Consider the following 18011-nt stretch of genomic DNA (forward strand, 5'->3'; position numbering starts at 1 on the left):
TTACGATTGTCCAGCCACGTATGCAGCCGATTGTCCACGAATTACGTACGCACGGTGGAGTTTATGTATACGCGTTTTACCGAGGGATTTCGTGATGTATAACGGCCCGGTCAAAGTTTGCGCCAAACACTCGTTAGACAAGGAGCGAGACGAGGGTGAAAGTTGTTCTCGGGTTTGGCGCAATAACTTCGCGGCAACAGAATTGTCGCCAAATTTACCAACTAAAATTTGATTTACACTATCTGTACAGTCACCATTAGGAAATAGGATTGTCAAATCGAAACAATATATTGTGTCATATACACAGGGTGTTAAAAATATGATTTAGAATTTATATGGTAAGTATAGTAAACATCATACTGAACAAAAAAGCCTTAATGAAGAATAGATCAAAAACTCAATCGTTTCTATAAGACATAAGTAATTTTGTACGTTCGTATCATAACTGACTTATTGGCTTCTATACGTGACGTATGTCATATAAAATGTGAAGATTTATCCCAGGATTTGTTTACAGATCGCGTTCAAAATATTCTAATTTAATTTCTATACATATCAATGGAAAACTTCACCGGGAATCAGTAAATTGATATCAACCAACCCTTACAATTGAATGGGAGATCACCTCATTGGACCTGTAATTGAGGGGATGGACGGAATAAAGGTCTAATTACAAAATCTTGATATTAATACAAATTAAAATAACTTGCTACTTTTTTTATTATACATAAATGGATACAATATTAAATGAATTTATGTAATGTCTTTAAGAAGTTACATGTTATAAATCTTTTCTATTACGATCAATATTACATGAAAAAGCTAATTGCCGGAAAAAAGGCCTAAGTAGAATTGTGCCTTTATTTCGCCCATTTCCTTAATTCTTCCAAATAGACTATCAGTGTTATTTATCTCAATTTCTTTCTTTTCAAATCGTATCGAAACACGTAGAAGAGACAATAAATCAGTTATGATACTAATAGATAAAATTATTTATATCTCAGTAACGGTTGAACTTTTGATCTGTGTTCATTAAGGTTTTTTTTATTCAGTATGTATTAATACTTACAAATAATATCTACAAATACTATCTATAATAATTATTAATTGTGTCAATACGAACTTTTTTTTATAGATACATGAAAATTTGATAACAAACGGCTAATTCAATTGTGATTAATATATAAGAAGCGATAGATTATGAGTGAATATTGTAAATGTAAAAATATCAAAAAGTAAACTACTGCAAATGCATAATTTTTACATTTTGATTTTTTAATCTTGTAACGCATTATATATGATTATATGTATTAAATAAAAAAAAAACACTTTATCTGTCATTAGTCAATAACTTTATTTTTTTTATAATACATAAAAGATCTACAAATGATACATGTACATTATCAAATGTTTTCAGTTTTGCATAGTTTGTTAAAGAGACGTATATGAGTCGAAAAGTTGTGAAAAAATTGACAAACTGTGATTATATAACTGGAATAATTGTAGATTACATATTTAATATAAATTACGCAAATCAGTAACAATGTCTTTAGTGTCAAATGGTTTCGACTTAAAATAAAGACGCTAAGTAAAGAAAAAAAAAAGAAAAAAAATTATTTCTGTTTATAACAAAGGATCATATACTGTTATATTCGTATTACGTTTATTATGACATTTAATACACTGAAATGTCTCTCAAGAATGAGATAACGTTAAGAAATTTAATTTTTCACGAATTATGGATTCACAACAGAAATAACGCGAATCAATAATTAGCGAAATTTTTTTTAAACAATGAGTTTATAAGTTAAATACAAACTTCATAAAGTATGCACTTACATCACGTCTTATAAATCTTTCACGTACGTACGACGTACGAGAGACTCTCCTAATTAAAGTAAACTAAGTAAATCCGGTTCTTTTTAAATTGATTTGAATTTTATGCAAAATATGATATATGTAATAAATACATTCATACTCTCTTATTTTAAATAATATTCAAATTTGCTATATTTCGATATTATTGTTTAATGCGATTCAAATATTAACAAAAATTAAATATGTTATTTACAATAATGTTTAATGCGATTCAAATATTAACAAAAATTAAATATGTCATTTACAATAATGTCAGATTTGAACGTAAATATTTCTAAAGATAAAAAATTTATAGCTGGCACAAAACTTGTAAGTTTACAAAATATATATTATATGTAATACAAATTGCAATTATTATGTGTATAAGTTTTATTTTACTTCAGTAAAAGTATTGTACAATACATACTACTCTGCTCTATAATAATAACATGGGAAATGTTGGATAATAACTGATATAAATTGCGTAATAAATAAAAAAATGTAAGGTTACAAGCAATCGATCTAATAAAATATACGCATTGTTCGAATTATAATTATATATATACATATGTGCTTAGATATACATATATATATACACAGAGATACCCACACAGTTCTCCAAGAGATGTCCAAAGTACATTCAAAAGATGCTACATTCTAAGAACTTTCTCTAGACGCCTCTCAGAGAACTGTATTGTGTGAAATATTATCCATACCAATCTTTTCGCCGTGGTATAATTTCGTGTTTTTTTACGATCATTTATATAGTTACAATAGAAATTACAACATAAATATTGCAAAAATATAACGATTTCAAATGTTCTTTCCTTAGTTGATAATCGATACAACGCAGTCTGAATTATCGCCACGTGCATCACTGAACACTTGCTTGCTCGTATAAAAAAGTAAAATTTACACGATGTAATATCCAAGAATTATTCTTACGCTTGAGCAATAATCTTAGAGTATAAGTTACAGTATAATTTAATATATTCTTCACATTAAATAATCGCTTTTGTGGTGCAACATACATATAACCTTCGTGTATTCTTATGCCAATAAGTATATTTCGTTCACTAAAAATCTGGATAGACAAAAGATATTACATTATTACAATCATTAAAATAACTCTTTACACAACAACAATGATATTTCTTCAAATCTATAATATTTGGTTAAATTATTAGTTTTTTCGTACTTAAATGTTATTTAGAATTTTTATAATAATCAGCAAAATAATGAATTTATTTGATATTATACTTTTAATATACTTTAATATTTTTTTGACAGGTTAATAATTTGTAGGATATTTATGTTATGCTATCTTTAACTATGTCATATAAAAACCATATGTTTTAATTACTCACGCGACTCACATATGTTTACCTAATGCACAATAAATGACCATGCGACGTGGTAATACGCGTCCTGTAATTTGCTTTTATTTTACATTTTGAAATTACATGGATCTTATACGTACAGTATTCTTATAATATATCCAAATATATATATATATATATATATGTGTATATATTTTATCTGTTCTGTCTTCATTATTTTGCCGTTCGTACTACTTCGCTCATCACATCAAAGATCTGCAACAAAAATAATTGTTTTTTCAATTTTCAATACATAGAATTAAGAATTGTAGTTTTGATTTATTTAAATATGGAAAATTGTTTTCACAATTTTTTAATCATATCTTATGACTTTATCAAAAATTCATATATATGTATTATATGGCAAATTTAAAGAAACCTACTTAATTCTTTTTTATTTACCAGTTTTGCGAAATAATATATTTAAATTAAATATCAAACATTTTTTAAATTTAGGCATATAATTTCTTGTAATATGAAGAATACCTATCCACGTATTTCTTATTGTTAAATCTATGCGCGGATCGTCCGGCGGCTAGAATTTATGGTATGGCTTGTAAGTCAAAGAATTAGATCCAATCTGCTCATTAGACCCTAATGTAAATCCTCGACAATATTTTGGCATTAAATAGGTTTAGTAAGTTTTGGTGTACGTTCACGTATGAATATACATGGCCACTTAGTAAGCTTCCGCGGTAGTTTATGCGAAACAAGGAATTAACATAATATACCATAAATAACACGAGTCATTGTTACTATAAGTGCGTCCGTTTAATAAACGACAGTACTTTTATCTTTAATGAATTTCATTAGCGTTCTGAAATATAATATCAAGACACGCATTCTAACAGGCCACAATCGTTTCTTTAAAAGATTCAAGACTGTTCTTTGTAACAATGCGCAAATAATAGTAGACCGATGATTTGACTTCTCTTGACAGGAAATAGCGTCCTATAATTAATTTGACATTACGACAAATGATGTAAGTCTCTCTTTTCTTCTTTAATTTCAATTCAATTCATTGCAGAAACAAGTTGATCGTCAAGCCGATCGTCAAAAAACACGATACGAGTTTTCCAATCTCCAGCAGATGCGCTCGCCTGCGTTTACTCATTAAGCCGATGCGTTTTAACTAATTGATGTCGATATATAATAAACTCAGGATCGCAGGCTATTTCGTTATGTAAATCCGCCGAGCTGTAAAATAATTGAAACGCCTGTGCAGCATGCGTAACGTTAGCATGCTAGCGTACCACAGCGAGATATTGTAACTATATGCACGACCGATGCAGTTGATTTGCGTGAACAAATCCCTTCGGCGCGGGTGTGTAGCCTAAATTAGAAATTTACGAAGGCAACGGCGCGGATAATCGGCACTGTATGACAAATAGCTTTGGATGTTTTAATTAGCACACGTTTCCCTTACCATATTGAAGACATCGCCTAACGTCGCGTTATGTCGGGCTTTTATGCCGTACAACCACCGTGACTTTGAGTGGAAGAAAAAAAATAGGAAGAGACACGGTGAGAGCAAAGGAAAGAAAAAAAAGAAGCTCTTGGTCGGCGATATAAATAACACTGCTTTTTGCGCCAGCTAATTAATGAACGGTTTTATCGCCCATGCAGCGCGACGCGGCGATGCGCGAACAAACGAGAGCACAGTAATATAAAGGTCGGCATTATGAAAATCATGAAAAATTCATAATGTGTGCGAAATAATGATCAAACCTGATATCCGGCATATATACGTACATTGCTCTACATTTTTTAATTTGTATACCGATGCTATCAAAATTGCACCAGAGCGTCGCAAATTGGCGACACACTTGAAAGTTCTCTGCTTCTTTTTGTGTCACTGAGATGCTTGAACTTGGAATTAAAAAAAAAGTGGAATAATATTAATAAGATCAAAGGCAGAAAAGTCATTTCATATAAAATAACATACAGTAATAATTTTAAAAACAAAACTGTAATATAATATTAAGTATTTGTAATATAATTTTAATTATATACGTGCAAAACGTGATGCACAGTCGTTTCTGTGACATATGTTTATTTTTAAAATTTGTCTTAAAATTATTTATAATTTTAATGATATAAAAAAAAACTGTTGTGCAAAGTGTTACAAGTTAACAGTTATTTTACCTCCGTGCTCTGCGACAGTATAGCCATTCCTGCAAGATTTCAGATATTTGATTTTTGTTTCAATTTGCAGTAACACATTCTTCAGAATTATGAAAAAGAGCTATATGAACATGTTTTCTATATATTTAATAATTACATTTTTAATATCAACTTTTATCGCGACGGTAATAACTGATGAACCATATATAATAAGAGTTCCAAAACATGAAGAGTTCCAAACATCACAGACTCCCACAATTCCCGCAACTCCCGCATGTCTTCCTGGTGAATAATATATTACAAGATGTCGCGTAGTTTACTGAGTTTAAAGGTAAGTATAATTTATTTAACACATATGATAATTATAATTTATATTACAAATATTTTTAAACTATAATTTTATCTATTCTGTGTTATCATATTTTCATGATTGTTATTTTTTTAATTGCATTATGCTTCAAATAATTAGTTTTGACAATTTAAAACAAATATAGTTTTATATATTTAATAATAATTTTAATATATAATTCAATTTGTTAAATTGTTCAAACTCTCTACTATGTATTTGTTACTTATATACATATATAAACTTATATAAAACTTATTCCTGCAAAATATTAAGGTTATATTTCTATAATAAAAGAATTCTTAAAATATAAAATGAAAAAATTTTAACATAATAATAATATAACAAGTTGTTAAAAAATTTCTATTATCATAATATAACTATTATTATACAATTATACTAACATTAATTTTTCATTTGCAGGAAAACTGATAGTAATGCAGTTGCAGTTTATATTTGAGAGACAATGAAAATAATTATAAGCAGATATTATAATTTAACAATCTAATAAAGGAAATAAACTATTAATAAAATCATGAAATATGTAATACAGGCAATAGGAGTCGACGCTGGTTATCAATTAGCGTAATTTTTCTTAATACTAAAAATGTAAACCTTAACTTTGAACGTTGAAATAAACTTATTAGGATAAATTGTTTCTTTTTATTTTAGTAATAAATATTTAATTAATATGACAATAAAACTTGATAGTAATGCGGTTGCCTTCATATTTTAGAAACAATAAAGAGGATTATAAGTAATATAAGTAAATATTATAGATTTACAATTGGAAATAAATTTTTATTAGAGATATATTTTATTAAGTTCTTTTTTAATTTTAGACTTGCCATTTTGCACACAACACACACTCACACTATGCATATATAAAAAGACAAATGCATTAATTTTCCTCGACATCTTGATTATCCGACCATGTAAACCAGCCATAGGTCGAATTATCGAGGTAGTTGAATAATAGAGATAATATTTTATTTTATAAAAGAATATATTTCAGATCAAATAATATCAAGTACTTTCAAGAGCCAATACTGATTCAGCGTGTATGTGTATAAATTTATTGTACAATATCGAAAATTAATAAACGTTTCGATCGTGATATTTTATCTAAAATATTTAAGATAAAAGATATTTTATTGATTGCTTTAAATTCTATATAATCAACTCCGGTTTTTCCTCAAATCTTAATTAAACGAAACATAACAATTGTTTGGTATATTGTGGAATAGATACGTGTAAACGGACGCGAAGCACGCACGCAATGCTGACTGAATCGACTGACAATATGAGTGTTCGATAGCAAAATCAAGTAATTTGTAGATAATGCGAGGTCGGTTAATCAAAGTCTTATGCATTTTTATCCTAAAAATTTTAATAAAAGAGCTATCGACTTACTCAGGATTATTAAAAATGATATTTTTAATAAGTCTTTTATAAAATTCTGATATAATTGATGTTATTATTTTCTTGATTAATTTAATCGTGCACAAATATGTATGACTTACATACTTCCTCCCGCCTTCGCGTACTCATCCTAGGAGTGGTGGTTGATCAGCACTCATGTCAAAATGTACATATAGCTTTTTGGAAATATCAGAAGACGTGCTTTACTGTTTTCCGATATCTTCATTTTTAGAAAAATTATTATGAGATTTCTACAATTTTAAGAAATCTTGTACATAAGACTAATTATTGCATGACATTTTATATTAATTTCTATTACAGATCAATCATCAAATGTAAAACAAATTTTCACATAATAATTTGACAGCGATTATCAGCATTATAGATATTAACATTGTGTCAATATATTATTATCAAATTTTAACTTGGGGTACAAAAGAATCTAAGATTAATGCAGTTACATTTCATATTTATGAAACAATAAAAAAATTATAAATAAGTATTATTAAACATATAAACTAACAATTTAGAATAAACTATAAATACATGTATCAAATTTTAATTTTAAGCTAGCAATTTTATTACATTATATAAACAAACTGATTTTATTAAAGCCTTCCTATAATTAACACACACTTCTGACTTTAAAACTTAAAAAAAAAGTAATTACAAAATTTGTATTGAATTATCAAAGTTATATGGAAAATGTGATTTATACATATAAATTTGAAGTAATATTTGATTTTAATACGTGACTTTATCAATGTTTTCTGAATTTTATCTTTTTATATAAAGCAATATATGCCGTATCTGTTTTACAATAATATAATAATAAATAAATAATATTGTAATAAATAATATAGTAATAATATAATAATAAAATGAATAAAAAGTAGATAATAAAGTAAAGAATATAAAGAATTATAAAAAATGTAACATACATAAATTTATTTATTGTTTAAGAACAGATTTAAAAAGATACACACATACACACAGAAAAGATGTATATATTTCAGATTTAATAAAAAAGTAATAATACACATTTTGAAAAAAAGAAACAAAACTATAATATTTTAGTACTTGTAATATAATTTTTATGCATATCATGCATAAAAGTTACGTTGCAAGTATTAAAATATTATAGTTTTGTTTTTTTCGAAATGTTTGTTATTGCTTTTTTTGCAATTATCAGAGATTATCCCTGATAATTATCATACATGTAAATTAAATGGTATGTTTCGGCTTCAAATTTAAGCTATTTTCAGTGAGTCAAAATAATCTCAATATAATACTACTGCAATTTACGCAATTCCGCGCAATTTTTTTAATTTAATCGTCATGCAGCAGCTGTGATGCAAAAAGCAAGAAATCATTGCTCAACACAATTTCTTAATTTTTAATCGTCTTCTGTAATCGTGACAACATAGTTGTAAAACCGGTTGTTCACTTATTGGAACACAGTAATGTATATTCGCCCGCAAAAGACTTTAATAATATCAAATTATTATGGAATCGTGAAATTTCGTCAAATTTATACTGTTATAATCATACTTTAATATATATCAAAATTGTTAGACGTCTAAGGTTAAAAAACTTTTTTTGCCTTCCTGATGGTTAACTATTGAGTGCGAAAAGTACTCTGATTTTTTAATAATTTATTCTAATTGTAAATATGATTCTTTTGCAATATATTTTTATGTGCTCATAGATATATTAGATTATACACCAGATTTGTCTATAATAATTAAATCGCAAAATATACATTTTAATATATTAATGTGACAACGTGATGATAACATAAATTTTGACTTTGCAGTTACACACACACACACACACACACACACACACACGAACTATTAAATGTAATTCCACCTTTACACATGATATAATACCTATAAAATTTCAAATAATGTTGCAAACGACATATAAGAGTCAAATAAAACGTTTAAATTATCATGATTCTTAATAAGGTTCAATTAAATTTTATTTTATTTTATTTTTATGACATATGTATAATTTAAACGTTTTATTTGACTCTTATATGTCGTTTGCAACATTTTTTGAAATTTTATAATATTTAAGAGTCCTATGAATCTTTTTATTATTATATAATGCCTATATAAGCTCTTCGTAGAATTTTTTTATTTTTACATAAAAAATATTAATAATAAAAGTAATGTATAGATACTTGATACAATATAAAAAAATGTATCTATTTTTCAAAAATAGATTTTGATTTAAAAAATATAAATTTTATATTTAATAAAAAATAATTAATCTATTATAAATATACATTTTATAAAAATAAAATGCTTAGTGCATGTAACATACTTTTATTATAACATGTACGTCGCAGTTTTTATACGCATTCATCCGTGACATGTTGTTCAAAATATTTTCAAAATATATTCAAAATATCTATTCTCATTTAAAAATTCAATATATTTTTTCTCTTAAAACTGCAAAAATCATTATTTTATAATAAAATTATAATTTTATAAATATTGTAATTCTGTAATTCATCAATTTTGTAAAAGTGTAATTTGGAATTTGAGGAATTGCTATATAGAATTTCTATACGAAAACTAATATATTCTATATATTACTATTTTTCTTTTTTAAATATTCTAATTATTACAACGTTACATCTTTTTAATTAGGTCAAGTTGTTTTAAAAAAATAGCTTATTAAAAGTAAACTTGAATAATCAATTACCTGTTTCCAACGATAATTTTCTAACGAGTCCTTTATACCATAAAGTTTTCCTCCACTTCAGCCTCACGTTTTGTTTCTCGTGATACAAGGTGTGCAGATGTATGCTAGAATTATACCGCCGCCCAAAACCAGAGCAATCATAGCCAAAGTCGTCCATGGGGTTGAGCTCGAAGTGACGCGAGTTGGCACCAGTTTCTTTATTGCGGGCAATTCGGCAACTTCTTCGGTTGTCAAACCCCATCTTCTGGCCTTAGCGATCAGGGATCTCAGGCGTCGCGACGCCTTCTCGCAAGACTTCTTCGACGTCCGCTTGGATAAGCCGTCTAAACAGTTCCCGAAGTGTCCCATAATATCGCGACGTTTCTCATTCTTGAGTCAATTCAAGCGCTGCAACAAGTTCCGAACATCGACCGAAACTGTCGAGAAGTCCCAGAATCAAATAATGGGCGCGTAAATCGACATGAGAGTCCTATCTTTTTCGCCCAATGCTATATCATGATTTGTGCCATTTTCAAGTCGAGGAAAATATATTATATCTTCCGAAATTTAAACAGTCCTCTCAATTTACGCCATGCTCCGCCTCGAAGAAGAATCGATTTCTTCCGATAAATTAGCATTGTATAAAGACTGATAATACGATCTTTGTTCTGACAAGCTTTATTGATCATTGTGAGAATTTTTCTGCTGTCGTTTTTGGTATAATTATCTCAATAATGCCATTGTCTTTGATACGTTTATCATTGTTAAATGAGAGCGTTAGTTTTATAGTATATAGAAATATCATTTTTATATACTTTCGCATTTAGCAATTTGCGTAGCTTCGTTTTCTAACGTTTTTAATACGTATTCTTTACGAGAAATATTGTACCCCAAAGGAGATTATCTAGAATAACGTACAAATAATACGTCAGTACACAACATCTAGAAACAAAGGACGAAATGTGTTATGCAGTAACTCAATAAAACTACGTAGCGGAAAATTCAAATAAAATTAATTACAATATTAATTCTCTAAAAATATTATGTAAATTAATGAGCGAAATTTTCTCATCAAAATTTAAATCTCGAATAAATGAACGAGATTAATAAAAACTCCAATAAATGTTTAAACCTGCAAAAGCCATATAAACATTATAATATAATCCTTGTAGTGCATATTATAAAATAAATTATTATTTCATAATTCGGATTTCTGTATATTAAAACTCTGTGTAATGCTATTCACGCTGTTGTGAGCGCAAACACTCCATCATCCTCTCTCGTCTTTTTGCGCAATTGAATAACACAGCCATTAATTTGCACGTCGATCCAAACCAATCGGCGAGTCGATGAAACCCGAACCGCTTTTAATTCTCCTTCGCACGACCGGGCACGGGGAAATTGTAATTGCCTAGCTCCATGAATAATGCAGGGCGAATCGAAGGAAGGAGAGCCGAGTTCGCCTTTCGCACGAAGAAAGGAGACAAGAAAGAGAAGGACCGGCAAAAAGTTCCCGATTCACAAAGGCCGTATGTCGCGGAAGCGAATTAAGTTCCCCTTTAAATCGATCGTCGCCGAATCATAGGATTACATTGTCCCATCATCATCGCATGTGGAATACCGTGGATTATGTTACCTACATAAGCGAGCTTTTCACTTTCTCAGGCGTCCTAAGCTTACGTTCCCTTTTCTCACGTCGGCAATTTCAAATTACATGACGATCGACTAACTTTGAATTACATTTATGCCCAATTTATGGAGCGCGTGTTTACCGCCACGGCCAACTGAGGATTTACGAGCGGCGACGAGATAGGTTCGTCCATTTTCCGATGTTTACGTGCCGAGTGTATCGGTGTTACTCTCGTTGATGTATGGAAGCTCGTTCTCGTACACCAGATAACTTAGCCTCGCTCGACGTTTACTTCGATTCCTTAAAACTCGGCGTGTTTCTGAGTTATATGAAAACTGTTAGAAATGACTAACTGCGTGATTGTTATTTAACATATATTTTTAGCAAAAACAAAAACAAGGTATATTTTTTTATTAATTATTGTTTACATTATGTATTGTGTATGTATTAATTAATTTTTTAGCTTAATCTATAAAAGAGAAATTCGAATGAACAAAGACCTTAATTTTATCTTTTGCATTACCTACACTTGTGCAATTCGTAATAAGATGTAAATTGAATGTTATTTTATCTTTCAACAAAATTATATTACAATCTTGTTTGTAATAAAAACAAATTTTTAAATGACCAATATTTAACTATTTGTAATTGTAGATTTTATCAAATTTCTTTAAACAATAAAAGATAAAACTTAATCGAATATCTTTATAACAATATTGTGATAAAATGTGTTTTTAATTTTTGCAACTTGAATTTCTCGCTTCTTCTTTCGCAATATTTCTGAAAAGCAATTCCGCGCTTTCTTCCGAGAAACGCGTCGAATATGTATGAAAACGAAGAAGAATGCACGATAAATGATACGCTTTCTGTTACAGGTAAGACAATTTCACTATATAGTTTCTGCAACGAGACGTTATTCGAGACAATTACGTCACTGAAAAGTGGGCTAAGTACAATCTGCGCTAATAAGTGCACGACTTGTTCTCATTCAGGTCAGTCTTCGTAGCAACGAAAGTATATTTTTAACCCTGAACTATATTTTCATGCCATTTGTCTAAAGCTCAGTTTATGACCTGGAAATAATATCGTTCACGTTCCATGTCATGTCAGAAGCTTATCGCAGTTTTGCTCGACATTTGAGTTATTTATATAACCTATATTGGTTTATATCAGTTTCTTATAATATAAGTTTTTTATATTAGTGTAGAGGGTATTTCGAAGCTACCAGGTCAAGAGATAACTTTATAACAGAACTCGTAAAAACTATTTTAATCAACATAGATCCGCGTACTAATCATCAGTCGGAATATTTAGTTTTTTGTAAGCCAAGTTTTTGATACGGTTATATATACGTCATAGAATTACTGATATTTCGACGATTCCAAATATTAACATAAATTTATGTAACTAGTATGCCTATGTTTATTAAAATTCTTTTCACTTTCGTCAATTTTATAAGCTAGCATTGTCGTGATATATATAAGTTTCGAAATATACCTAATATGTTGCATAAATTTTGACTGTCTTTATATATCAAAGTCATTTTTCACAATGTAGATAACGCATTTATAACGGTCTCGAAATTTGAAAATTATATTGAAAAAATCATCATGCATTCTAAAATCATTTTTTATACAATGAAAATTTATTGAATATGATCACGATTTTTCATCGTGAATTAAGTCTAGAGCGAAACTAACTTAACAGCTTCAATGTTCATTCAATTTCATTCTTATTATGTCAGGTTTTGCCGCGATTGCATTATACAGAGTCTTTAATAAAACTTTTGAGAAGAAACATTGTAGTAAAAAGTAAAATTGTATCAAAAATCTTTTCAATAACGATCCGCATTAACTATCTTTTCACCTATTTCACACAACTAAATTAAAGACAGAAAAAACAATAAACAGCTTACGAAAAGTTTGTATAAAAAAATATATTTTTAATTATTTTATGAATATTACATATTAATTATTCAAATATTATATAACTTAAATTTTTTTATTAGTAGAAAGAAATAAATATAATTTTATTGTAATCTAGATTAAACAAAAATCCGTTTGTAGCAAATTGTTTCAAAATTATTAGTAATAAAAAATAATTATTTTTGGACAAAATATTGTTTCAATAATATTTTATTTAAAATATTCTCATATTAAATCTTATTTCATGAATCTTATTATATGAATATGTTAAACTAAATATATCAACTAAACTTTAAATAAATACAAAAACAATATAACAATACTTTTATAAATAAATGATAAATTGAAAAATTCTTAATAACACTCATATTTTGTACAATTTCATAATTGCATGATAATTATCAAATTACTTAAAAAAAAAGTTTTATAAGATAACCGGACCCTATTAGTATCCAATATGCCTTACTCACTGTTTATGGATAATTACACGATGAATTCAACAGATAGCACTAGTAAGTCGTGCAGGATGTCCATCTGACTCGATTGTATATATCAGTTTACTGTTCAGTCTGTTATTGTTCATTCTGTTATTGTCAATCACGCAAAATGCGGAACATAGTAGTCATGATGTATTATTTGGTTGGTAAGTAACTGCTTTTTCTAATTATAAAAAAATTGTTATTAATTTCCGTTGTTCATTTTATTTCATTGTAAATATTAGGAAATATCATACCTTTTTTTAATACTCAGCAATGTTTTCTTTTTTAAATCATCAGTTTTTTGAATTCAAAAAATAAAAAAGATCGCAAAGCTTAGATAAATTGTATAGGGTCCGGTTACTTTGTAAACTTGCTACTAAAGCATACCTTTTTCTAGCATTTATAGCAATATTTTATCAGCAATTGTCTCTGACAATTGTATTTGTCATATATACAATTCATATCAATCAAGCACATGATTTTCAAACGTTTTTCACTTTATTTATTTGCAAATTTTTTGCACATAATTATCACTAAAATAAATTTATTTAAATTCACATTTTTTAAATTCAATTTTTAGATAGATATTTAATCAGCACAGCGTAAATAAATTAAACAAATTTTTTTACAAAACCCATATTGTCCAACTATAACATCGCCTTTGCCTCAGCCACGTTTAAGCTCTTCACTTAAAAAATACATAAAACAAAAACCCTTGATTGTTCCTCAATCTTTATGTATGAATGTTAAGAAATATATGTCTTGTTTCGTAGCCACGTGACACGAAATTTCGTATGCGAACACTGTATGTTGTGTCTCCGACGGACATCGCGGCGCTTACTGCCGGGGCGTCGAATATCCACGACCCTTTATGCGGCAGAACCATCCCCGATCACCCCCGGACACCCTACCGCCGGTCTTCCTCGACGCAGCGGCGACGCGGTGCGAAGCTATCGAGAGACTGTATGTACATTGGATCTTAATGCAGCTATATGTTTGCAGAACTGGATATCCTGTGTTGGCAAAGCCAAAATTAAGACCGATATTAATCCTTTGACCACCCTCGCTACTCTTTACGGTCACCGACTTACAATTTTAGAAGATATATGTATATTTGAGATATTAAAATCCATTTTGTATGTATACAAAATGGATTTCAACAACTTTATTTATCCAATATGATTGTTTCAGGTATTATTCAGGTATATATCTTTGTTTTAGGTATTATTGTATCCAATTTTATCTCAGAAAATATTTGTTTTAGAAATTTTTTGTAAAATGTGTAAAACTTTATGTAAAGTATACATTTTATTTTAAAGGATAATTAATAATAATTTTTATATCTAAGAATATGTCTTAATATTATATTTTAACAATATGTTTTAATAAAAACATTCAATAATATAAAAAAATTTTTGTTAAGTATTAAATTTATGTAATTATTAAATATTGTGATTATATATATTATATTAAATCTTACATTTGCTACTATTATTTCAATTTTTTTTAAACCTGCGATTCTTATCATAACAAAACGCACTATAATGGAACGAACATGTAAAACTAATTGCGTTTTGAATATTACCTTGTATAGACCGAAATAATTACGTACATATTTGTACTCCATCGGACTACGTTCACTCATTTAATGCAATTTTAACGAGATTCCATCAGTTTGCGTTGACCTGTCGCATACGCAATGTCGTTAATGGCAACCAGCGGAATTGTATGGAATTACACATCATCACAGCAATCATTTTGTTTCTCCAATCAATTCCACTGCTCTCGAATATAATCTTGTGTTTCCCATGCAGCTGTGCAAGAACCATATTAATCACACAAAATTGTATCGCGTTATACGATTGTAATGAGCGCGTATCGCTCGTTAGTAATTAGCTGCTCATACCTAATTATTTGCTCACAGCACTCTCAGCAAATCTACGTTCGCTACCTTGTTATATTTCTCCAGAAATATTATCTAATTCGTCAGCTCGATACCGCTCACTCAAAACAACAAATGTACAAAAAAGTATAAAATACATTATAAATAATAAGAATATAGACTTATTTTATTATTTTAATTTAATTTTTCTCGGTATAAATTTTATATATACTTTTAAAAACTATTACAGACAAATCTTGACGAATAATAATCTCGATTCATGTACTATATAATTAAAAGTTTCTATGTGAATCATGAATGTTCTGTACATGAATCACAATATGCGAATGGAAATGGTGTGGACTAGAAGGTAATGTAAGAGATACTCAAAGGCACATTTTCCGCATCGTCGAGAGCATCAAGACTTTTACTGTCTTTCTAAACATAGATGAGTTTCAGACGAAGCTCCGACCGAGATCCGCGTATCCACGCGCAATCGTTAATAAGAGAGAATGGAATTACCTAACGCTACTTGTTGCCATGAACCAAAGCCAAAAGCACCTGTTCTATTACGCAAGAGAGAACAAAGCTTCCCGTCCGCTCGTAACATTGTCGTAATCACTGAGGAACGGTGCCGTACATATCACTTCCCAAGAAACGCGCTAACCTGCGCAGTCAAATGGAATAACGAGACCATGTAACAGAATATGTCCGTTCGTTAGTAATGAAATAAAAGGTTTTGAAATTAAGTGGCAGCATGATCAATTAAACCAAAGACTAATTAGTCGAATTCAGGTGTATGTAAGATTATTTTATGGAAGAATGTTTCTATTTAGTTTGCTTATTATCTGTGAATATATATACTTTTTTTTTATTTAATTACATACCTTAACCTAAAACTAACTACTACTGTTGTTGTTATTATTTATATCTCTTTTATTTTTTTAGGAATACGTATTAAGAAAGAAAAAATTACAAAGTTATTCACATGTTTGATAAAAAATTATTAAATATATGATATCAAAAATTAAGGAATTACCTATTCTGCCTTCCAAAAATAGAGCATACTTTAATATTTAAGAAGATATAACTTTGTCAAAAATTATCATAATGATGATCCAAAACACATTTTAAAGTTTGAAGTCTTTACCTTTCAGATCGGCAGTTTAGATAATAATTTGATTGATTTTTTATGAAGCTATAAAAAGACAAAAGAAGATCTGTCAAATCTCAAAATTTCTTATGAATTTTTTAAAGTTTCATGGCATAAATTAAAAATTGCATACGAAAGCAGTTCACAGCTTTCGAAAGAGCGAATCTTTATCTTTAATTTGAGTTCTTGTTGAGTGTTGTACGCGATTCTTTTCACTGATCCGAGTAAAAATTTTTATATGTAATTATACATATATAACAAATTTTTACTCAGGGAATTATTCAACATTGAAGTAAAAAACATCTTTTTTACTTTGACTGCTCAGAAAATACTGGCAGTGTATATCGGAACACGGCCTTACTAAAATCGATCTTTTGGAAACATCAATCATGTCACATGATGTCATTTCATCTATTTGTGAAAAATGTACCGAATACGGATTTCTCGCACGAAAAACAGACAATCTTCTAGATATATTATAGATTTGTAGTAGAGTCGATAACGTCTCTGAGAAATATAATCCTATACTTCTTTCTCTCCAGTACGAGACTTATGTAACAATTTTATTTAACAATATTTATAATATACATATTATAAATTATGTATTTATACATCAATCTTATTTCGATTTTTAAAGGCACTATTGCATTTTTTAATACCTATACACTCACATATATATATGTATATATGTATGTATACACATAAGACATATCATTACAAAAAGTTTTAATATTATTTTTCCTATGAATGATGTTATTTTTTCTATGAAAAAGTAATTATTAAATTAGATAAATTGAAAATATTGAAACATCACGTATCCAAATTTGTATCCAAATAATAACAAATATTATAAATGTATTGTACATAGAAATAAAGTATAATAAAATATAATAAATTCGTTCATAATAAAATTATATTATAGCATTTTTATTTTGAGTCTGTAATTTTATTAAACAAATATGGAAGAACGAGTTTATCATTATTTTATGCACGAATATTAATTATTTCGAAAATATGACATCTTGGAGAATTTTGGTTTGCTGCGTGATTTTCAGCATTTAAATATCTATAAGAAATACCTTATCTGATTGAAAATAAATTTTTGTTGTAAACTAGTGTA

The 18011-nt window shown here is 28.4% G+C and overlaps 1 protein-coding gene across 1 annotated transcript; it reads left to right on the top strand.

Annotated features, from left to right (window-relative positions):
- The first annotated feature begins 9849 nt into the window (after window positions 1-9849).
- Window positions 9850-10297, top strand: LOC108767201 (uncharacterized). The gene has a single exon (XM_018516940.1). It carries the CDS (start codon window positions 9941-9943, stop codon window positions 10295-10297), a length of 357 nt encoding a protein of 118 aa, XP_018372442.1. The 5' UTR covers window positions 9850-9940.
- The last annotated feature ends 7714 nt before the right edge of the window (window positions 10298-18011 follow it).

Source organism: Trachymyrmex cornetzi, unplaced genomic scaffold, assembly GCF_001594075.2.
Source record: "Trachymyrmex cornetzi isolate Tcor2-1 unplaced genomic scaffold, Tcor1.1 scaffold67, whole genome shotgun sequence".
NCBI classification, from domain to species: Eukaryota; Metazoa; Arthropoda; class Insecta; order Hymenoptera; family Formicidae; genus Trachymyrmex; species Trachymyrmex cornetzi.